Source organism: Acaromyces ingoldii, assembly GCF_003144295.1.
Source record: "Acaromyces ingoldii strain MCA 4198 unplaced genomic scaffold FA10scaffold_1, whole genome shotgun sequence".
Lineage (NCBI taxonomy): Eukaryota > Fungi > Basidiomycota > Exobasidiomycetes > Exobasidiales > Cryptobasidiaceae > Acaromyces > Acaromyces ingoldii.
The window spans coordinates 178499-198694 of record NW_020290247.1 but is presented as its reverse complement, the minus strand read 5'-3'; the positions used below and the strand labels follow the sequence as shown (position 1 = coordinate 198694).

At 59.6% G+C, this 20196-nt stretch overlaps 9 protein-coding genes across 9 annotated transcripts; 3 read left to right on the top strand and 6 right to left on the bottom strand.

Moving 5' to 3' along the window:
- Positions 1-290: 290 nt before the first annotated feature.
- Positions 291-4735, bottom strand: FA10DRAFT_282376 (hypothetical protein; the record flags this gene model as incomplete). The annotated part of the gene is made up of 2 exons (XM_025523768.1): positions 291-2846; positions 2915-4735. The coding sequence occupies 2 exons, from the start codon at positions 4733-4735 to the stop codon at positions 291-293; spliced, it is 4377 nt and encodes a 1458-aa protein (XP_025379889.1).
- Positions 4736-5400: 665 nt separating this feature from the next.
- FA10DRAFT_263450 (citrate synthase-like protein) lies at positions 5401-7258 on the bottom strand. Its single transcript, XM_025520227.1, has 5 exons — positions 6844-7258; positions 6630-6773; positions 6220-6561; positions 6078-6156; positions 5401-6016 (listed from the first exon to the last, which is right to left on the bottom strand). The coding sequence occupies exons 1-5, from the start codon at positions 7202-7204 to the stop codon at positions 5524-5526; spliced, it is 1419 nt and encodes a 472-aa protein (XP_025379888.1). The 5' UTR covers positions 7205-7258; the 3' UTR covers positions 5401-5523.
- Positions 7259-7535: 277 nt separating this feature from the next.
- On the bottom strand, positions 7536-8357 carry FA10DRAFT_298160 (hypothetical protein; the record flags this gene model as incomplete). Its single annotated transcript, XM_025524565.1, has 3 exons — positions 7536-7728; positions 7800-8234; positions 8261-8357. The coding sequence occupies 3 exons, from the start codon at positions 8355-8357 to the stop codon at positions 7613-7615; spliced, it is 648 nt and encodes a 215-aa protein (XP_025379887.1). The 3' UTR covers positions 7536-7612.
- Positions 8358-8552: 195 nt separating this feature from the next.
- Positions 8553-10085, top strand: FA10DRAFT_2787 (mitochondrial carrier). The gene is made up of 4 exons (XM_025523478.1): positions 8553-9015; positions 9085-9540; positions 9616-9763; positions 9839-10085. Exons 1-4 carry the CDS (start codon positions 8747-8749, stop codon positions 9938-9940), a joined length of 975 nt encoding a protein of 324 aa, XP_025379886.1. The 5' UTR covers positions 8553-8746; the 3' UTR covers positions 9941-10085.
- On the bottom strand, positions 9873-10877 carry FA10DRAFT_263447 (hypothetical protein). The gene is made up of 3 exons (XM_025520226.1): positions 10819-10877; positions 10235-10746; positions 9873-10161 (listed from the first exon to the last, which is right to left on the bottom strand). The coding sequence occupies exons 1-3, from the start codon at positions 10819-10821 to the stop codon at positions 10059-10061; spliced, it is 618 nt and encodes a 205-aa protein (XP_025379885.1). The 5' UTR covers positions 10822-10877; the 3' UTR covers positions 9873-10058.
- A 126-nt stretch (positions 10878-11003) lies between these two features.
- Positions 11004-13203, top strand: FA10DRAFT_263446 (zf-UBP-domain-containing protein). The gene has a single exon (XM_025520225.1). The coding sequence runs from the start codon at positions 11034-11036 to the stop codon at positions 13140-13142; it is 2109 nt and encodes a 702-aa protein (XP_025379884.1). The 5' UTR covers positions 11004-11033; the 3' UTR covers positions 13143-13203.
- Positions 13153-15445, bottom strand: FA10DRAFT_2550 (MTHFR-domain-containing protein). The gene is made up of 5 exons (XM_025519748.1): positions 14890-15445; positions 14657-14819; positions 14295-14587; positions 13414-14220; positions 13153-13342 (listed from the first exon to the last, which is right to left on the bottom strand). The coding sequence occupies exons 1-5, from the start codon at positions 15241-15243 to the stop codon at positions 13163-13165; spliced, it is 1797 nt and encodes a 598-aa protein (XP_025379883.1). The 5' UTR covers positions 15244-15445; the 3' UTR covers positions 13153-13162.
- Positions 15446-15454: 9 nt separating this feature from the next.
- Positions 15455-19145, top strand: FA10DRAFT_263443 (DNase I-like protein). Its single transcript, XM_025520224.1, has 7 exons — positions 15455-17628; positions 17691-17763; positions 17841-18072; positions 18133-18347; positions 18416-18563; positions 18633-18800; positions 18866-19145. Exons 1-7 carry the CDS (start codon positions 15544-15546, stop codon positions 19011-19013), a joined length of 3069 nt encoding a protein of 1022 aa, XP_025379882.1. The 5' UTR covers positions 15455-15543; the 3' UTR covers positions 19014-19145.
- On the bottom strand, positions 18997-20090 carry FA10DRAFT_298154 (hypothetical protein). Its single transcript, XM_025524564.1, has 3 exons — positions 19810-20090; positions 19457-19733; positions 18997-19397 (listed from the first exon to the last, which is right to left on the bottom strand). The coding sequence occupies exons 1-3, from the start codon at positions 19985-19987 to the stop codon at positions 19169-19171; spliced, it is 684 nt and encodes a 227-aa protein (XP_025379881.1). The 5' UTR covers positions 19988-20090; the 3' UTR covers positions 18997-19168.
- Between the last annotated feature and the right edge of the window lie 106 nt (positions 20091-20196).

Genomic DNA, 20196 nt, shown 5'->3' with positions numbered 1-20196 from the left:
GAACGTCGAAGGCAGCAGGAGTGGGTGATCAGAGACCCGAGGTACTCAGCCCGTGCAGATGCTTGCTGCATTCATTCATACGCAGGATCTCGGCTTTCGGCTTACGGGACGCGTCCTGGGCCGGCGCCCTTACCCCCCTTTCCCTGACACAATCACGACGTCTTCAAGCGCGGGTGTTGTCCTTGGATATCTCCTATTTTGCAATAGCTAGCTTTGGTTGTGGGGAATAATACAGCAAAGGCAAGAGAGAGATTGAAAAATGAATAAAAGAACAGAATCCAAAGTCCAGTTTACCGTCTGGGCATCGACAAGCGTGTCGGTGTGCTCGGCGATGCCAGAACGGAGCCGTTTTCCCTGCGCTTCCTCCTCCGGAGAGACTCGGCCGAGGATGGCTCCTCTCGAATCGCGGCGATGAGGGGCGCCGTGACTCTGAGCAAGGCGACGCTGTTTCCAAATGAGAAAGCCAGCTTGCTCTTTCTCTTAGACGACGGCGTAGGCCTGTTCTCGACGCAAAGTACCGACGATGCTCTGATTCTTGTAAATGAGAGCCGCTGTGCCTCGCCGATGAGATTTTCCTCAATGTCCAAGGGTATCCTCCTCGTAAATTGATCCGTCCACCCTCCTAACACCGGTCCTGGTCCTCCCACTTGATGCTGATGCAGAAGCAGACGCGCCAAATCCATCTGCCATACCTCCCACCGGGCGCTGGACGGGTCTTCGTACGCATTCGACAACGAGTCGGTCCTCCTGCACACACCCAGCAATTTTGCCGCCCCGTCCTGCATTCCGACAATGTCCGCGCCGCCCCTCGGACTGACTACGGAAGCTAGTCTGACGACCGCGCCGATCTCCGCAGGCACCTCGCCCACCTCGTCCTCCCCTACAGCCTCGTCGTGATCGTCATGTGAGTCCTGAGAGAAATTCGACGACGTCTGATCTGTGAAGCTGCGCCTGCGGCTGCTGTGAGACCCAACGCGCTGGTGCTTTTCGAACCCGTTCGTTTGTGCCACGGTAGGGTCCGGCGAGAGCGAGCCGCCATTTGACAAGCCATTTGACGTTGAGCCCAGCCTTCGCATCGGGGTGCGCAGATGTGTCGGCGAGGGCGGCGCCAATCCTTCCTGTTGTTGACCATTAACTCTTGCAATCTGGCTTGTGCCAAGTGCCAACACGGTCACCATTGAAGAGCTGCTAGCGACGACGACATCGACCAGCTTGGAGAATTCCTCCCCTCTCGAGAAAGCCAACCGACGACTCGGGACAGTCTTCAACCTCGTCACCGGTCCGTCGTTCAGCTCGATCCTCGCCACTTCCTCTCCGCTCACAACGTCCCAAGCTACAATGGTACCCTTTGTGGTGCCCGCGATGATTGTCTTGTCCATCGCAGAGCCGCCTCGTGTCACCGAAGTAGAAACGCTTGCCCTCGAAAAGGAGAGCGAGGACAGGGCAGCACATCGAAAGAAGACACCGGGCTCTTCCTGCACACCCAGAAGCACATCGAAGCGCTCGTCGACGACTCGGCCTACGACCATGCGTCGGTCGGAAGAGCAGAGGGCGATGCAGTCACCGGCGTCCACTGCGGTCCACGCTACTCCCTCGGTCTGTGCAGCATTCCGCACCGCGACTGGCCGCTTTGTAACGCTGCGCGCATACAGGCTGCCGTCCCGGTGAACAGAAACGACTCTCGCTTCGTTGTTTCCAACATCGTTGGGCGGAAGGATCTTTAGATATTGGACCCGACTCGGACTGGTCGTTGCCGAGGACGGACCCTGATACGGACGCAATGTGGCCAGATGGAGAAGCGCGACATCGCCCGAGGCAAAGCCAACCACCACGAGGTCCCACTCTGATGAGGCATCAAGGGCTGTGATAGCAGAGGCAGGAAATTGGCGGACGGTCGTCCGCCCACCGACACCGGCGGTGGCTCGTTTCGTCGGGGCCGATGCCATGGAGGAAGACGGTCGCCAAACACTCAGCGAGGAGTCTGTCGCAGCGCTCACGACGTAACCTCCCGTCGTAATGACCAGTTCCACATCCGTCGCATGTGCCTTTGGACCGATGGACAAGCTCAAGTTCAGGTCGTCTTGCTCATCGTCATCGTCGCCGTTGTCCGCCCGATCGGAATCGTCGTCATCATCACTCGCTCTCATCTCATCTTCACCAGCGTCCGACTTGTTTCGCTGCGCGTCGAGAAGCTCAGTGTCCTTGAGCAGGTACAGTAACACCACCCATAGGATGGCCGTAGTGCCGGCGATTGGCAGGACGACGAGCTTGATGAACCAGATAATGGCCCTCACCCTGGGACGAAAGAGCGCCCAGCTGGCAAAGGGGACCACGTTGGGCCTCGTGCCAGACGACCTAAGCGACACAACCGTCCACGGCTCGACGAGAACCCGGATAGTTGGCGCATCGGCGGGGTTCAGCGCCTGCCAAAAGGACGCAGAGGGTGAGTCGTGCCACCAGGGAGCCCTCGACACCTCGGATGCGAGGTGAGAATAAGGGTCGAAGGCCGTCGCGGTGGTAAGAGATGAGGACGAGGTCGAAGACGATGGAGTCGACAAATTGTGCTGCTCTTTAAACGGGTACGAGTGGTGGGATGGATAGCCTGACCCGTGATAGAGATAGATGCCAAACATGAGGGCGAGGAGCAGCGACAGGCTCAAGGTTCTCGCCGTCCTCGCTCGCCACATGGTCCGGCAGCTCATTGCAATGATATTCTCGCCCGGAGTCTTCTTCTTCTTGACATCGCCTTCGTCCGAAGAGGCCAGGCCTGGAGATGAGGAAGTGACGGATGCGTTGTCGTCGTTCTCACCGCCATCTAGCCCGCCTTGCGAGAGAAGGTCGGCGAGCTGTGTCTCGCACATTCAGCATCGAGACCTCTTTCATTTATACAAAGATTGCTCTATATGCGACTCACCTCTAGCCGCTGCATGTCAATGCTGAGGACTGTGACGTAGAATGTCATCTGCATAAAGTAATCGACGATGAGGGAGAAGATGGCAAAGATGCAGAACTCTCGGACGGCGCGTACGTCGACGACCATGGCGATCGTGGCCATGAGCAGAACGTCGGAGAGCACCGTCACAGTGACGGTGACGCCGACCTTTGCGAGCCCGGCTGCGACCCGACTGGGCACGGTGAGCGAGACGGGTGTCGAGTAGACGGCTTGTGTCAGGGTGAACATGTTTTCCGATCCAATCACGACGACGACAAAGGGCAGAATCTCCCAGGGCACGAGTGTAAGGCGGATGCCGCTGAGCGCACACACGCTCACGGCCAGCGTCATGCTGATGATGAGCTCGATGATGCCGGTGAAGGCGAGACCGAAGCGTGAGTGAACCTTGCGCATCCTCATGAGGCTGCGCGAGATCCAGACGAGGACAGCGAGGTAGCCCATGGCTAGAAGGGCGCCCTGCCTCGCCGACGTCTTCTTCGAGAGGCCCGGAACAAATTGCAGCTGAAGCTCCTTTGCCGACTTGTGCTCGGACCGAACAATTGACACTTGCCCGCCGGTGACTGTCTGCAGCATCTTGATCCAGGCCCGATGACTCTCGGTCTCTTCTCGCTGCCTCTTTAATGGCTCCCGGCTGCTCGACTTGCTGCACGCCTCCTCGTCCGTCTCGAGAAAGAAGGTCAGAGCGAGGTGGTCCGCACGGGGCAGCTTGGTAAAGAGATGGCTCCTGCCTGCCAGCGTTGTCGTGAGGCTCAGAGGCACGCCCTGGTCGGTCAGATTGAGCTTGGAATTGAGGATGGTCGAAGTCGGGGCAAGGTCCGAGAGCAGTGCCTGGTCGTCATGCGACCAGAAGGAGAGCGGCGAGAGGCTGAGGCAGCCGCCCTCGTATTGCTGTTGCTCGTTTTCCCCTGCTTCTTCCCCTGGAAGCTGACCGGGTCGGACGCACGTGTGGTTCGTCGAGATGCTGGCCTCGATGGCCCGCTGCAGGTTGAGAGCCGAGTGGAGGATGGGGACATCGAGAGCACCATAGCGAGGACCCAGACCCAGCATGACGTCGTCGGTCGTCACAAAGACGTGTTCGACAGTGACTACGCGGCACTTTTGGCCCTCCTCCTCCTTTTTGGCGGCCTCGTCGCCGTCCCCCTCGCCGTCGTCGTGTGGCTGCGGAAAGAGGCCCAGGGGCGAGGGTGTCATTGCGCCGAGAAATGATCTGGCGTCGCGGGCGTCGACGGCGCGAAGGTCGGGTGCATCGTCCCAGATCATGCGCAGGTCTCGGAGACTGTTGTGGTGCTTGCGCCCGCTGCTGGCAAACGAGTCTAGGAGCGGGGTGCTGAGGCTGCGCCAGACGCTCCTTGCATCGCCTCGCGTCACGCCCGGCCCGCCTTTTGAGCTCCAGAGGTATATGCCGACGGCGGGATAGAAGAGCGACGTGATGATGAGGCAAGCGACGAGGAGCGTCTGGATCGGGTGCTTGGAGATGTAGCGGCCGTGCCTGCAGAAGCCGCGCTCGAGCGTCACGACGAGCTTCGGCGGCAGGTCGGTGATGTTGGTCAGGAGCGTGCGCCTCGCCTTTGCCTTTGTCTTTCTATTCTTCTTCATCGTCCTCTTGGCACCTATCGACTCGACACCGGCCCTCCGTCGCCGTCGGCCCACATCGCCTGGCCTGGCCATCCCCGTCGCAAGCACCGGCGCAAACCGTCGCTGTCTTGCTGCTGTTGTCGTTGGAGGCAAACCTGACGAAGTCGAGCCGCTGGCCATCATAGAGGGCGGCGTCGTCGTCGTCATGCCATCGCCATCTCCTCTGAGGCTGGTCCAAGGAGTAGGAACGAGGCACCGAGCTTATGGGGAAGAAGCAGCCAAGAGTTCAAGAAATTAAAAAAGTGATCCCAATATCCCGCCTGGCGACTACACTACAACTGCTCACCCACGGGCCTCTTACTTTATTCGTTAGGTCGGACCCTCCGGTCTCGGATCGAGGCTGCCGTTTTGGCTCAGCCGATATTTACTAGCGACTTTTTGGTTTCCAAGTAGGTGTTTGCCCGCGCATCTCGACGTCTATCTGTGTCATTAATGCGCGCACGCACGTAAGCAAGGCGACTTCTGCTTCTGCTTCTGCTGACACGGTACGGTACCGTGTGTGCGTGTTTGTGAGTGTGTGTGCCTTGCAAAACCGGCTGGCTTTCGGGCCCGCGTTGGAGTGTGCCTGTGCAGTTTTCCACGACGGAATATTGATGCTGCTGCTCTTTTCACAGCCACAACAGGTAGACGAGACATCGTGCCAGTCGTTCGACGTCATCATCAGCCCACAAGCGCTCATGGCGGTGCCTATCTCCGCAAGACATCATCGCCTCCCGGAGAACCACGGGAGCATGATCCATGTTGAGACTTTGAGCGTCACAAAGCAAGGCTACACAACCCGGCAGCTCGGCCGTGGGAATAAACAAGATCGACAGTCATTTTTTCATTTCATCTTCTCGCCTTTTCGATATCAAAAAAGAGAAGAGAAGGGAGCAGTCTCACCCTCTTCTATAATGTGTGTGTGTGTGAGAGAGAAAACAAGGGATCCAGGGCCTTTACTTCTTGACAAAGGCCTCGAGGGCGTCGAGGCTCATCGACTTGGGCCTCTCGATGGGCAGGCCCAGGGCTCGGTCCATGACGAGCTGGGGCAGGGCACCGATAGCCCTCGAGATGCCGAAGATGACCGTGTAGTAGCTCCACTCCTTGAGCCCGTACTCGTACAGGACACAGCCCGAGGCGGCATCGACGTTGGGGTAAGGGTTCTTGGTCTTTCCGTGCTCCTTGAGCACTTCGGGCGCCACCTTGCTCGTCTTCTGCACAAGCTGGACGATGCTCGAGTTCTTGAGCTCAGGCCTCGTGTCGCAGAAGCGCGACAGCGCGCTGAACCTGGGGTCGGGCATCCTCAGCACGGCGTGGCCGTAACCGGGGACGACTCGGCCCGACTTGAGCGTCGACCAGAGGAACTCCTTGATGTCCTCCTCGCTGGCGTTCTTGCCAACCTTCTCCTGCATGCCGAGCGCCCAGCCGAGCACCTCCTGGTTAGCGAGACTGCAGAAGCATTGTTAGCTCTCTGAGCGCATAGATCGAGACAAGAACAAAACCAACTCACCCGTGAAGAGGACCAGCGAGACCGAGGAGGGCAGCAGAGTACGACAGGTAGGGATCCGAAAGGGCACTGCCAACCAGGTCTGTTTACAAGATTGTCAGCCGTGATCACTCGGGAATACATTCTCTTTATTTCCGTGACTCACGGGCAGTGTGGGCCGAGACGTTGCCGCCCTCGTGGTCGCCGTGGATGGCAATGTAGAGGCGGAGGTAGTCGGTCATGCCCTCGTTGTCGCCGTAACCGATCATCTCCGAGTAGTTGCCGATGAGGTCCTTCTTGGGGTCGATCTTCTGGACGCCGTCACCACGGCCAAAGACGTTGTAGTAGATGCGCGCAGCAATGGCCGGCAGCTTGGCAATCAGGTCGATCGAGTCATCGAGCGTGGGCTTCCAGTACTCGGTCTTCTTGATGCCGTCCTTGTAGCCCTGAGCGAACTTGCTGTCGTGGTTGAGGGCACCGACGGCACCGGCGAACTGCGTCATGGGGTCTGCAAGAGAACGAAAGCGTTTTAGCTTGTCAGATTCAAAAACAAGGGCAAAGAAGAAGGATACCCACGAAGCGTCTTGGGGAACGAGTCGATGATCTTCTCGACGTACGAAGGCAGCTTGCCCTTGGCAGCCAGCTCCTCGGAGAGGCCCTTGACCTCCTCCTTGGAGGGCACGTTTCCGGTGAGCAGCAGCCAGAGCATCGACTCGGGGACTGTATGCGTTCAGAATAGTCAGTGACAACAAGCCTAGCGAGACGGATGGATCAGAAATTTATAACGCACGCATCTCCTTGCCCTGCAGGCCGAGGTCGCCGGCACCAGGGAGCACCTTCTCACAGTCGGGGATCGACTTTCCGTGGAAGGTAATGCCGGTGTTGGCGTCGAGGACGGAGCCCTCCCAGAGCATGACCTTGAGCCCACGCATACCACCGATGAGGTTCTCGACCTTGATGTCGCCCAGGCTCTTGTCGCCGTGCTCGGAGCGGAACTTCTTGAGCTGCTCCTGCTTCTGCGGCACGACCTCTGCGACGGCGTCCTTGAGCGACTTTGTCGAGGCGTATCGCACGGCCTGGCTGGCAGCCAGCTGCTGGCGCGCAGGCATCGCAGCGCGCATCGCCGCGCGGTTGATGGTGAGAGAGATCATCTTACAATCAAAGGAGGTAGGAAGGGGTTAAGGATCGACGAGATGGAAGATGTTGGTGAAAGAGAGATAGAAAACAGTTCCGCCGATAGACCGGTTCTCGGCTCGCTCTTCCTCGATCCCTCTCTTTTTGTTGTGCGCCATTTTCCTCTTTTTTTTTTTTCCACCCCTTCTTCGCGCGCTCTCAACTAGCCGGCTCGCTGGATCTGTGCGCGATTCTTGGGATCCGGCCTCTTCCGCCCACCAAAAATTATACATGCAAAAACTCCACGCGACGGTTTCACGCCGGACCTGTCCCCTCTCCACCCTCGGCTTTGACGATGCCGTATCAGATATTTCCTCGTCACCCGAATAATGGCCATTGACTAATGTCACAAATGTGCAGTGTTGTTACAGGGTCCCCACGACCGTTCACGACGAACACAACCTCCTCTTTATGGCCTGCAGCGCTCGGGTCACCTCCTCAACGATGGTCAGCATGGGCGCATCATGAACTTCTTTCCGGATTGAAAAGATGTACGCATGGCCTGGTTGCAGGTGTCAGTGTTCCTTCCCTTTTCACAAAAAGTGCCAGCTCCTTTCTTCCCCACCCTCTCACCTTGAGTCAGTCCATCGCCCGACTGGAATGTCTTGCCCTCTAGCGCCGTCCGAAAAGCAGCGTTGAATCTCGTCCGACAGCGGTTGCGGTAGACTGCGCTCTTGTGCACGTTCTTCTTGGACACGAGCAGCAGTGTCGGCACCACGGTCCGGCTGAGTTTTTCTCTTCGCTTCTGGAGCCGAACTTCTGGCGTGTCCTGCTCCCCATCGTAGTACGTCTCTCCCTCGTCACCCTCGTCGCCATCTTCGCCATCTCCTTCGCGCCACGTCTTGCCAACCTTGAGCCGCTCCCAGGCGTGCTTCTTTTTAAGCAGCCCCCCCTCGGCCGCCTCCTGCGGCAGTGATGGAGCGCGGGCGTACAGGTGAGCGACGTTGCCCTTGATCGGCCTCACAAAGAGGGAAAGAGCGACGTCGAGTGTGACGCCGTCGCGCCAGACTGGCCTATTCGGTTGGTCCTCTCACGCGGGATCGCCCGGGGCACCAGTGATCCCAGCAGCCGTGGCGGCGGCCTGGCACGCTTCAGACGGGCCACATGGAAGCTCACATTCTTCTGAACCATCTCCTTCTCTCCGTCTGCCCCACTCCGCACAGGGAGAGAGTGCAGCGCAAGCAGAAGATGGTGGCAGTAGTGATGCACGTGACGCGCTCCCCCCGCCGGCGTTGTGCCTGAAGTGGCCCAATTTTTATTTTTTATTTTTCTTCGCTCTCTTTCGGCGGACCCATGGGATTAAGTCCGATCCAGTAGAAACAAGGGCATTTTTTGACAAGGGCAGGAAAGATCCGTTTCCTCTGCTGATTCTCGACACTGCAAGAAAGGCAAGGCGTGGGCCGGACAATTCTGACGGCCCCCACCCCGCTCTTTCCCCTCGACAACCCACACTCCGCGACCTCCATCCTGTGGTAGGGCTGCGTGAGCCAGTGAGTGAGTGAGTCAGTCAGAGGGAGACGATGTCGCAAAGGTCCAGCGCGCGGGCACCAGCGCCGGCAGCGAAGGCCAAGCCGGCGCCCTACCCCTTCTGGCTTGGCGGTGTGGCCGCCTCGATTGCGGCGCTGGGCACACACCCGCTCGATGTCGCAAAGACACGAATGCAGACGGCGCGAGAGCGGCCAGGCCTCGCGGCGTCCTTTATCAATGCCGCCAAGACCGACGGCATCGTGGGTCTCTATACGGGTCTGAGCGCGAGCATCTTCCGCCAGATGACCTACTCTGTCGTGAGGTGAGTGGTGACTCTTCCTCGGAAAGTGCGAAAAGGGAAAAGGGGACTGACAATTGAGCACATTGTCAGGTTCGGAGCATATGATGCCATCAAGGCGCGCACCAAGCCCACGGTGACGTACGACAAGACAACGGGAAAGCCCAGCGAGAGGATACCGGGCTGGAAGCTGGCGGGCATCGCCAGTGTCGCCGGTGTCGCGGGTGGGATAGCTGGCAACCCCGCCGACATCATCCTCGTGCGCATGACGTCGGACATCAACAAGGAGCCCGCCCAGCGCTATCGCTACCGGAACGCGCTCCAGGGCCTGTATCGCATGGTCACAGAGGAGGGCGTCGCTGCGCTCTTTCGCGGCGTGGCGCCCAACTGCGTGCGCGCACTGCTCATGAACACGTCGCAGATTGCAACCTACGACCTTGCAAAGGACGGCCTCCTCAAGACGGGCTTCTTCAAGGAGGGCACCTGGCTTCACTTTAGCGCCAGCTTCATTGCAGGCACCGTCGCGACGACTGTATGCTCGCCCGCGGAGTGAGTTCTCGTCTCTTCCAGTCTGCCCCGCTGCTCTGTATGCGCTTGCTCACAGCTTTTGTGCTTCTGCCACAGCGTCGTCAAAGCACGGGTCATGAGCGCGAGCTCCAATGGCAGCGGCGGGGCCAGCATGCTCACGAAGCTAAACCGCGCCATCCAAAAGGAGGGCGTCGGGTTCCTCTTCCGCGGATGGACGCCCGCATGGGTCCGTCTGTCTCCCAATGTGCGTACCCCCTTCCCTCTCTCTACTCCTTGGCCTCTCTTTGCCGGCTGCTCACAACCACCGTTTCTTAACCAGACGATCCTCATCTTTGTAACGCTCGAGAAGCTGCGTGTCCTCGTCGACGTCTCGCGCGAGAAGCGCGGAGTGCCCTCTGCAAGAACAGCTTCCTCCTCATGATCCTTGCTCTCCGATCCGATAGACACACTGATACAGAGTTCTCCTCGCCACTAGACGGCGCCAGTCTCCCAATGTACATTTGTTTCGTTTCCCGTTCAATGCCACAGCAGAATCTATCTCATCGCAGCGTGTTTCGGATATGGGTGCGGAGTGCAGCAAAGGGCGACGCTGTGAAGGCCTTGTCGGACAGGATAGCCTTTTGCCGTGCCTCTTCCTCGGAGCTGCCGTCCTTGTCAGCAATGTGCTGTGCTGTGCTCTGTGCTCAAGGCCCTCTCCCACTGGCCAGCAACTCACAGAACGTTGCGTCTCTTCTTGGCGCTCACTTTGCCATGCCTGCCCACGGTCTCGTACGCGCCCTGGTCAGGTCCGTGCACATCGCGTGCTCCCTGCTGGCCGACCTCTGCTGCCTCTTCATCGTCGCCCTCCTCCTCCAAAGCCATCAACTCCTCCTCGACGCCTTCGAGCGCCTCGCCAATCTCGCGCACGCCACCGCGCCGGCCCATCTCGTCGTCTCGCCCCACATCGTCCCTCGCTCTCCGCTTCCTGCGCCTCAATGCGCTCTTGCTGACCGTGTCTCCCTGTCCGAAGCCCACATCTGGCCTGCTTCTGCTGCTGCTGCTACCACCACTGCTGCTTGAGCCGGGCGCGACTTTGGAGAGGAGCTCGGCACGCTTGGCGGCGCGCTTGGCCGCTTTGGACACCTGTGCCTGCTGCTTTGCCTCGCGCGACTCGACGACGTCCTTGACCGACGGCCTGTCCCGCCGCCGAGCCGGCGTCGGTCTGCCAGGGAGCGATGCGGTGCGTGCCTGTCCGATACCAAGCCTTTGTCAGCTTGCCATGCTTTCAGTCAAAGGAGAGCCTCCTGGCCATGCGCTCACCATCTCCTCTCCTCTATAAAGGAAAGAAATGATGCCTGTCTCGCTCGCGCGCACTAAACTTTCGAACCAAAGGGAAAAAAAAGTTTCTGGCCGTGGAGGGAGGGACGACACGTGCTTATGAGCCTAAACTCAGAGTGGCGGCTGCGAGGGCAGCAGCGCACGCAGCTGGATTATTGGCAGCAGCCACCACGATCCAGCCCGGGGGACAACGGCTCATGGGGGACCATGCAAGCTATCGGATCCACATTAGCTTACATTCAACAACAACAACAAATAGAGACGGGCACGAGCAACAGAGCAAGGCTGCTGCCGCCGACTTTTTCCTGATCTCGCTTCGGGACTTGCCGAGGGCCGCCGCCGCGAGCAGCACCACTGCTGCTGCTGCTGCTGGTTACCAACACGCACCGGACCCCCGCCTCTCCCAACTGACCATTGCTGCGCTCGACATGCCGTCGCCCAGCACTGCAGCAGCCGATGCCAAGCAGAGCAGAGCGATGCATTCAACAGACGCAAAGCACAAGGCGACGACGCCCGTGGCCCGCTTCGAGAAGCAGAGCTCCTTCGCCGTCGACACGGTCGATGTGTCTTTTGGCATCGTGCACATGTTCCGCGACGATGATGTCGCCCAGCAGGCGTCGTCTGCGTCCGCGTCCGCGTCGTTGAAGCAACAACAAAGCTCGACGCTGAGCCGCATCAAGACCAAGACGGCGCTCGAGGACGACAGCGGCACCATCCTCGCCCTGCTCGGCGTGCCGTCGATCATGGGGCCGGCCGAGGTGCTGCGCTTCGTCAACCGCGCCGAGTCGGCCATCAGTCAGGTCAGAATGGTCCGCGAGGAGCGCGCGGGAAAGTGCATGGTGCTGCTCAAGTTCCGCGACGCCGCCAATGCGGAGGAGTTTCACAAGATGTACGCCGACCGGCCCTTTGACGTGTCGGGCTCCGACGGCCAGGAAGACGGCGGCGGCGAGGGGCACCAGACGCTGTGCCGAGTCGTGTATGTCACGGCGGTGACCATGAGCACGTCGGCGAGCCTGCCGTACGCCTACCCGCTCCTGGCCAACAGCGACCCGTGGCCCCTGCCGCCTGGCTCGGCTTCTTCCGCTGCAGGCGGGCATGGCGGCAGCAGTGGCGTCGAGATGCCCACGTGCCCCGTGTGCCTCGAGAGGATGGACGCGAGCGTGACGGGCCTCATGACGGTGACGTGCCAGCACACGTTCCACTGCTCGTGCCTGGGCCGGTGGACCGACTCACGCTGCCCCGTGTGTCGCTACACGCAGTCGAGAGGCCACTCTGCGTTTGCGCACCGCCACGAGGACGAGGGATGCTCCATCTGCCACACCCAGGCCGATCTCTGGGTCTGTCTCATCTGTGCCACCGCTGGGTGCGGGCGGTACAAGGCCGGCCACGCGCACGCGCACTACAAGGAGACGGGCCACCTCTTTGCGCTGGACGTCGAGACGGAGCGTGTGTGGGACTACGGCCGAGACGGTTATGTGCATCGGCTTATCCAGAACAAGGCCTCGTCGTCGTCGTCGTCTTCCTCGAAGCGCCACTCGGACGGGCCGACGCCGAGGGGTACGCAGCAGGAGCAAGAGCAGCAGGAGCCAGAAGGAAGCTCGACAAAGACGCGGAAAAAGGCCGCGGAGGAGGAAGAGGACGAAAAGATGGAGGCGCTGGGCCTCGAGTTCAGCCAGCTCGTGTCGAGCCAGCTGGAGTCGCAGCGGGGCTTCTACGAGGACCAGCTGCGGAGCATGGAGACGAAGCTGATTGAGCTCGAGATCCACGCGGCGCAGTCGAGCGACGACCTCCGTGCGCGCAGGCTCGGCGAGGAGGCCGCCAGGAGGGAGGCGGCCGAGGCCAAGAGCCGCGCCGAGCATCTGGCGCGTGCGGCTGAAAAGAACGCCGAGCGGGCCAAGGACCTCGACGTGGAGCTCAAGGCCGAGCGGCAGATGAGCAAGGGCCTCGTCGAGCGGCTGAGGCGCGTCGAGGAGCAGCAGGCCAAGGAGGACTGGGCGGCGCTCAAGCGCGACAACGAGGAGCTGCGGGAGCAGGTGCGCGACCTCATGTTCTTTCTCGATGCCAAGACAAAGGTCGAGCAGGAGGGCGGCGAGGAGATGCGCGGCGGCGACGTCGTCGTGGGCAAGTCGTCGGAGAAGAAGAAGAAAAAGAACAAGCGACGAAAGGGAAAGGCAACGGCCACGGTGGGTGGGACGTCGAGCCAGGCTGAGCACGACAAGGAAGGGAGCGAAGGCGAGGAAGAGGAGGAGGAAGAAGAAGGTGGAGACGACGATGATCAAAACAGAGAACCCCCAACTGTACAATAACAAATTGCAATTGTAGATATCTAGGATGACGATGCAACGACAGAGTCAAGAAAGGTCCAGAGGGCCTTTTCGCGTTTGAAGTCGTGGTGCACGACAGTGACGAGCCACCGCTCGTCGCCGATGCGCCGGAGAAGCTCGCGCGTGGGCGAGCCCTTGGCAAAGAGGAGCTCCCACTCTGCCCAGATGGCAAAGGCCTCGTCCTGTGGAAAGAAAAGGGTAGACTGTAGGTCAGCATAGTGTCACCAGACTGAGAAGGGAAGAAAAGACGCACCCGCCAGGCCTTGAAGCTCTCCTCCTCGATGATTGTGCTCTGCACGATTTCCTGGCCAGGAAAGACGGCCCATGTGACGGCATTGACGTCGCCCTCGCGCATATTGGTGACAAAGTCGCCCCTGCGATTCCCTGCAAGAAACGTGATCCACCCTTCCTCGCGCCCAGCGCTTGCAGCGATGCGCTGCTGGAGCGCCGCGAGGTGCTGCCCCGTGGCAAAGAATTCGACAAAGGCCTTTTGGAAGACGTGGCCCGCCTTGGGCCCGAAGCCGTAGGTGGGGTCCGACGAGTCGACGCCGTCGACGGCGGGTTGCGAGCCGACGGTCCACCAAGTCCTCTGCGCCGAGTTGAGCGAGAGGAGCTCAGACCGGATCGATGCCGTCTCGTCCATGATGGGGCAGTCGCACCAGGGAATCGACGTCCGTCGACCGCACAGGTAGTCGCAAAAGATCGTCGACACGTCCGCCTCGGCGAGGGGAAAGCCCCAGAGCCGGAGGGCCTCTTGTGGCGCCACTTTGAGACTCACGCCATAGCCGTCGAGCTCGCCGTACGCTGGACTCCTTGAGTCACCGTATCGTCCGTTTGGAAATTCGTCCCAGGGCTGCTGGTCGGGGAGCAATCCTCCTGGGCCCTTTTGCACGGCAGTCTTTGGGGAGACCCAGCCGAGCGATTCGAGTAGCCCGCGTACGCTCTTTTCCAGGTTCAGCGTACAGATGTGGAAGCCGCGAATGTCCGTCTCGTCGCACAGCCGACGAATAATGTTGGTCGCCTGTCGCACACCAAATTCTTTGACTGCCGCATCGTCGTGCTGAGAAGAGAGGAATAATGAGAACGTGTGAGAAAGAGGAGCCACAGGGGGGAGAAGGAAAGAGAGAAACGCACCCGAATGGGCTCCAGAGCATCCCAGACAGCCTGGGGGACTTTTGTCTTACACAATGTCGTCATCCTCCGGAATGACTGGTAGTTTTGTATCGGCATGATGCCAGGGAGGATTGGCAGAGTGATGCCGCGGGCCCGGCAGGCAGCGTACCAGTGCACGAATGCGTCGACATCGTAGAAAAGCTGCGTGACGATAAAGTTGGCACCTGCTCGCTGCTTCTCGAGAAGATAGTCGATCTCTGCTGACGAAGACGAAGACGAGGAGGAGGCTGCATCGGGGTGCATCTCGGGGTAGCCTGCCGTTGCGCGCATGCATAGTCAGCCCACTGCCGCTTCACCAAGCTTGCGCACCTGAAGGAGCTCACCTGCCACGCCGATGCAGAACTTGTCTCCGTGCCTCTCTCGGATGTAGCGGACAAGGTCGGTAGCATGTTGGAAGCGATCATCGGCGGCGACCCAGTACTCCTGCCCCCTCGGCGGGTCACCCCGCAGCGCGAGAACGTTCGTGATACCCAGCTCAAGTGCTCTCTGGGTTGACAAGACACGTCAGCAACTTTGACTGAAATTGAGCAAGAAGAGAAAGCAAAAATATGCGCACATCCAGTGTCTCGTCCAGGCTGGCCCGCTCGACGTTTGTGCAGGTGAGATGGAGACACGCATTCGTCGCCAGTCTCTCGTCGCTCTGCTTGCGCTGAAACGCCGCAACAAAGTCGGCGTCAGGATCCAAGATGCCGTTCTCGACCCTCGCTGCGAGCTCAAGGCTGGTCCTCTGCGTCGTGCCACCCGCTCCCCAGGTGATCTGGACCCACTCTGGCCGGAGATCGAGGTTCATGCGCGCGATGCGTACATAGAGATTCGCCAGGCCCTGGCTCGTCTTTGGTGGAAAGTACTCGAGCGAATAGAAAGGCCGGTTGGCCGCGACGGCCTTTTCGATGCGCGCAGAGATGTGCATCTCCGCGTGCGACGTGCCGATGTGAGCCGAAGACGACTGCGACGACAGCAACAACCAAAAGACAACGTTGGGAGTGACTGACTTTTCCCCTGCGAAGAAAAGAGTTAATTGTCCATTTCAGCCTGCGCCTTGTCTAGTCTCGGAAATCGGGCTCCTACGATTTCACAGAAAAACAAAGCTGGATCACACTGCCCCGTCGGAGCTATGGGACCGAGGGGGTTCAGAGCGACCGTGCGCAGAGCGGCATAGGAAAGGCCAACGACGCAAGAGCAGAGAGACGGCAGAGGAGAGGAAGAGGCGATGCCGCCGTTTGGGCCGCGGACGAGGCCAGGCACGAGCCCAAGGCCGATCCCGGGCCATGGCATCGGGGCAGGCCCTGGCGACGCAGTGGAGGATGACGACGGCGACTCGCACACGAGCGTGACGAGCCTCCGCTCCCGATTTGAATCGCTCTCTCGCGGTTCCTCATCGGCACCCACTTCGTCGCAACACTCACCCTCGCTCTCGTCATCCCTTTCCGCCGACAGTCTCTTCCCGAGGCAGGCGGGCAGATCGCCACCGCCGCCCATTCCAACGAGGCCCTCGTCGTCGGCGCTGGAGCCGCCTGCTCTGCCTCCCAAGCTCCCTGCTAGGAACGCCTCATCATCTTCGCTGTCGATGCCTACCACGCCACACTTTAGTCTCTCTCCGAGCAGCGACCCCTTACGAGAGGCCTTAGCGAGCAGCTCATCCTCGCCATCTATGTCACCACCCTACGGTAGCCCACTGCCTCCCCCTCCGTCATTGACGCTCCCACCACCGCCGGTCCGTAAGGGTGGAGTCGCTTCCGCTTCGAGATCACTGCCTAAGCACCCGACATCGACGTTGGGCGTGCTCGGCGATCGGTTGCTCCGGTCGACTGTCTCGCAAGGCAAGGCCCTGTCGCTGTCGGTGCCCCATCATCGGAATCGAGGGAAAAGCGGCGGCGGCAGCAGCGGTGGTGGCAGTGGTGGTGGCTCCTCAACGCCATATGGCGAGAGCAGTTCGTCGGATGAAGAACTGACCGAAGAGGATTCGCCGAGGGTGTCTTCATCTGCGCCAAGATCGATGGCCGAGGACTTGCCAGATGCATCAAAGGCGAATCGGAGACCGCCAGCCTTTACACCCCCACTCCTAGCCCAGTGGAAGCCACACTCATCGTACCACGCCGTCGTTGCCGTGTGTGGATCCACCGTCGTTCTTGCGCATGGCGAAAAGCTGCGCATATACCGGCTTGGCAGGGGAGAGGAGCAGGTGCGCACCTTGGAGCACAGCCATGAGATCAAGGTCTCAGCCATGGCTTTCCGACCCGCCGGTGCCGGTGGGGACCGCAACGCAGCGCAGGAGGGCAGATACCTGTGGTGTGGCACCAAGGAGGGCAGCCTCATCGAGTTTGATGTGGCCGAGTCTGCCATCACGCAGACGAGAACGACGGCGCACTCTGCGGCCGTCTGTCTCCTCAGGAGGGTTGGCGATCGCATGATCTCGGTCGACGAGGGAGGGAAGATCTGCATCTGGATTGGGTCGCCCACCATCCAGCTGGGCAATCCGCCCGTGACACAGCGAATTGCCATGGACCGCCACTCGTGTCCTGTCGTGATTGGCGATCAGCTCTGGGTGGCTACGCTGTCGGAACCTGGCCAAGGTGGTGCCAATACGCCGAGAGCACCACGGGTCAGAATATACCAGCCCTTCTATGACGACCGGCCCTTCAATGCCGTTTCAAGGCCCGTCGCGATCCCGCAGGAGCTCGTGAGCTACATCGGACCGGTGACGTGCGGCTCCGTGATTCCTTCGAGGCCCGATGTCGTCTATCTGGGCCATTCGACCGGTCATGTATCTTGCTGGAACAAGACAAAGTACAGCTGCTTTGCGATTCAGCGCATGCCTGCACCCGTCACATCCCTCTGCGGTGTCGGCGACCATCTCTGGTCGGGCGATCGCGAGGGCAAGATCTCAGTCTACGACACCGACTCCTCACCCTGGCGAGCGCTCAAGGTGTGGAACGCGCACGGGGACTCGAGCGTGGCGAGCATCAGCATCGATCCCGTCGCCATTGGTGCAAAGGGCTGCCTACAAGTCTCGAGTGTCGGATTGGACGGCCGCATTCACCTCTGGGATGGGCTGCTGTCGCTGGACTGGATCCAGGAGGGGCTCGAAGAGCGACAGGCTGATTTCAGCGCATACAGAGACCTCAATGTGCTCCTCCTCACCTACAACATCGATGCCCGGACGCCAGACGAGTTTGACCAGGCCAGCGGAGGCAATAATGGCATCGCAGCTCGTCTGACGAGAGCGAACCCGCGGCCAGACATTGTAGCCTTTGGCTTTCAGGAGCTCATTGATCTCGAGAGCAAGAAGCTAGCGGTGGGTCAGAGGTGGTGATCGACGGGATGAGTTGCCTACAGCACTGACACAATCCCGATCAGGCAAAGAGCTTCCTGCTGGGAGGCGGTAAGAAGGGAAAAGGCGTCGAGCTGGGCGAGCGTATCAGCCACCAGTGTGAGCTCCTGTCCCTTCGCAGCTCCTTCAAGCTTTATTCACTGTACTGATCATCCTGGTGTGCATCGTTTCCACAGACCGGGCATGGCAAGACAAGCTTGTGGGCATCGTCGCAGACGTATACGGAGCCGATGAATACATCGTTCTGTTGTCGGACAATTTGGTCGGCCTATTCAGTCTTGTCCTCGTGCGCAAGTCGGAGGTTGCAAATGTGCGAGACGGTGCCGTTGCGAGCCTCAAGACAGGCATGGGCGGGCGCATGGGCAACAAGGGTGCCGTCGTCTCGTCTCTCACTGTCGACGATACATCGTGAGTCTCCTTGATCTCGGAGCTAGCTTGAGCCACACTGACAGCGCCTGATGCTGGCAGCTTCGCATTTGTCAACTGCCACCTCGCCGCAGGCCAAAAGCACGTCAGACAACGGAACGCGGACCTCGTCGGCATTCTTGATGGCGTCTACTTTGAGAAGCGCACCGCCTCGACCCTCGCTTCGGCGAGAAACATGAGCGACTCGTACGTCGGTGGTGGAGACGGCGCCATGATCCATGATCACCAGGTCTGCTTCCTTTCGGGGGACCTCAATTGTATGTGGTCTCACTCTTATCCTTTTGTATTTATAGAGGCATCTAGCTGACTCTCAGGATCTTTCCAGACCGCATTGATGCGTCGAGAGAAGCCTGCCTTGGGTATCTGGCCGCAGGCAATCTCGAAGCGCTCCGGCAAAAAGACCAGCTCCTGCGAGAGAGGCGAGCAAACGTGGCCCACCGGCTGCGACACTTTGTCGAGGGCGATATTGACTTGTGAGTGGTCCCCTTCCTCTCTCTTCGGCAGGCATCGGGGTTAGGGCTGACGGGAAGAGAGGTGGACAGTATCCCAACGTACAAGTTCAAGCCGGGGACGAATGAGTGGGACCCGAGCGAGAAGCAGAGGGTGCCGGCGTGGTGCGATCGCGTGCTATGGTACTGTCGGACCAAGGGTGCGGTGAGACAGGCCAAGTACGAGAGGCTGGACGAGAGGGCGAGCGATCATCGGCCGGTGTGAGTCTTGGTGCAGTCCAAAATACTCAGACGAAAGATGCTGACAGTACATGGAACTTGTACAGATCGGCCGCATTCACGGTTCGAGTCAGAAAGACAGACGGCTCACGGCGAGCCGTTGTAAAGAGTGTATTGGAGGAGCAGTGGGACGCCGAGAAAAGGAGAAGGCTCGACGTGGCTGCGGCTTACTATCGATCGTTTGCTTCATCGTGAATTCTTCTCCGAGGGCTCACCCCTCGTTCTTTTCGGATTCTTGGATACGCAGCATTGAACGACGACGATGTATAGATGAGAGATATGAAACAGATATAGATGATGAATGCGAGTAGCTCGTGAGGAGAATGTGCCAAAAGTAAAGATGGAAAAAGCTAGAAATCGTGCTGTTTGGCAAAGGAGGAGAAATCGACCGAACGCCAATTCTCGTCCTGCGTCGCCTCCTCTGGCCGTCCTTGGGCCTGGCCGTGGGCGAGGTACGAGGCGAGGTCCGATGAGGCAGGCAGCGTCATTGTCGTGTTGAATGTCGTCCCTGAACCAGGGGCACGCTGGGGGAGCGACTTGATCGGTTTCGAACCGTGGCTCGAAGCTGACTCCGTCATGCTGTTGTGATGAATGTCAGAGAAGTGTAGACTTACAAAAAAAGGACATCAAGAACTCACTCTTGGTCATCGTCCTCCTCCTCTTCCATGAATTCAGCAAAGACGTCCTCCCTCGCCCTCTTCAGATCCAGCTCGCCATCTATCGTCTCGCCCGCAGAGTCAGGGAAAGATGCAAAGTTCCGCATCGGAGCACTTTTTGTCCGACCCCACTTCTCCTTTGTTCCCAGCACGCCCTGGAACACCTCACGCTCCGTCTGGAAGCGCTGTGCCTGCGACTGCGACTGGACCTCGACCTGCTGCAGTGGAAAAAAGGGCCGCGCATACCCTCTGTTGACATCTGTTCTCGCACAAACCCACTCGCATCTGTGAGCTGCAATCGTAGGAGCAAAAGCGAGAGGCATCGGAGAACTCACTGAAGCGTGTGCGCATGCCGATGGATTCCAGCTGAGATTGGAGCTCAGGCGAGACCGCCGACGCTTCCCTGTAGGAGCCGCTCGAGGTCGTTCGCGCAAAGGTCCCACCGGGAGTCGACGAGGAAGGCTCTGGCGACAGGTTCGGCCGCTTGCTCGGGAGGGGCTCAATATCTTGCATTGTGCTGTTCTTGTCGTCAATGAAACCTCTGGCGAGGACGTTTGGGGAAAGAAAGGGAGGGAGTGCGGGCCGCAGGGCAACGTCAAAAGGAGCGCCTTTTTTGTTGGACTTTTTTGAAGGCCCATTTATTTTGGACGCGCCTTGAGTAGTACCTGACGCGCGCGTCGTGTAGCGAAACGTGGCTTTTCGGATCGGTGCGAGTGGGCATT

What these genes read in the sequence shown, in the direction of transcription:
- FA10DRAFT_263447 (XM_025520226.1), bottom strand. An exon ending in AAGAAGAGACGCAACGTTCT is followed by an intron (nt 10,162 to 10,234) that starts GTGAGTTGCTGG and finishes CAAGGACGGCAG; the next exon opens with CTCCGAGGAAGAGGCACGGC.
- FA10DRAFT_2787 (XM_025523478.1), top strand. Translation starts at nt 8,747, where the DNA reads ATGTCGCAAAGGTCCAGCGCGCGGGCACCAGCGCCGGCAGCGAAGGCC. An exon ending in ATGACCTACTCTGTCGTGAG is followed by an intron (nt 9,016 to 9,084) that starts GTGAGTGGTGAC and finishes GCACATTGTCAG; the next exon opens with GTTCGGAGCATATGATGCCA. An exon ending in GGGTCCGTCTGTCTCCCAAT is followed by an intron (nt 9,764 to 9,838) that starts GTGCGTACCCCC and finishes TTTCTTAACCAG; the next exon opens with ACGATCCTCATCTTTGTAAC.
- FA10DRAFT_263443 (XM_025520224.1), top strand. Translation starts at nt 15,544, where the DNA reads ATGCCGCCGTTTGGGCCGCGGACGAGGCCAGGCACGAGCCCAAGGCCG. An exon ending in CGAGCGTATCAGCCACCAGT is followed by an intron (nt 17,764 to 17,840) that starts GTGAGCTCCTGT and finishes TCGTTTCCACAG; the next exon opens with ACCGGGCATGGCAAGACAAG. An exon ending in CTCACTGTCGACGATACATC is followed by an intron (nt 18,073 to 18,132) that starts GTGAGTCTCCTT and finishes TGATGCTGGCAG; the next exon opens with CTTCGCATTTGTCAACTGCC.
- FA10DRAFT_2550 (XM_025519748.1), bottom strand. Translation starts at nt 15,243, where the DNA reads ATGCACATCTCTGCGCGCATCGAAAAGGCCGTCGCGGCCAACCGGCCT. An exon ending in GCCTGGACGAGACACTGGAT is followed by an intron (nt 14,820 to 14,889) that starts GTGCGCATATTT and finishes TTGTCAACCCAG; the next exon opens with AGAGCACTTGAGCTGGGTAT. An exon ending in ATGCTCTGGAGCCCATTCGG is followed by an intron (nt 14,221 to 14,294) that starts GTGCGTTTCTCT and finishes CTCTCTTCTCAG; the next exon opens with CACGACGATGCGGCAGTCAA.
- FA10DRAFT_298154 (XM_025524564.1), bottom strand. Translation starts at nt 19,987, where the DNA reads ATGCAAGATATTGAGCCCCTCCCGAGCAAGCGGCCGAACCTGTCGCCA. An exon ending in CGGCATGCGCACACGCTTCA is followed by an intron (nt 19,734 to 19,809) that starts GTGAGTTCTCCG and finishes GTGCGAGAACAG; the next exon opens with ATGTCAACAGAGGGTATGCG. An exon ending in GAGGAGGACGATGACCAAGA is followed by an intron (nt 19,398 to 19,456) that starts GTGAGTTCTTGA and finishes TCATCACAACAG; the next exon opens with CATGACGGAGTCAGCTTCGA.
- FA10DRAFT_263450 (XM_025520227.1), bottom strand. Translation starts at nt 7,204, where the DNA reads ATGATCTCTCTCACCATCAACCGCGCGGCGATGCGCGCTGCGATGCCT. An exon ending in CCTGCAGGGCAAGGAGATGC is followed by an intron (nt 6,774 to 6,843) that starts GTGCGTTATAAA and finishes GAACGCATACAG; the next exon opens with TCCCCGAGTCGATGCTCTGG. An exon ending in CTCGTTCCCCAAGACGCTTC is followed by an intron (nt 6,562 to 6,629) that starts GTGGGTATCCTT and finishes GTTCTCTTGCAG; the next exon opens with ACCCCATGACGCAGTTCGCC.
- FA10DRAFT_263446 (XM_025520225.1), top strand. Translation starts at nt 11,034, where the DNA reads ATGGGGGACCATGCAAGCTATCGGATCCACATTAGCTTACATTCAACA.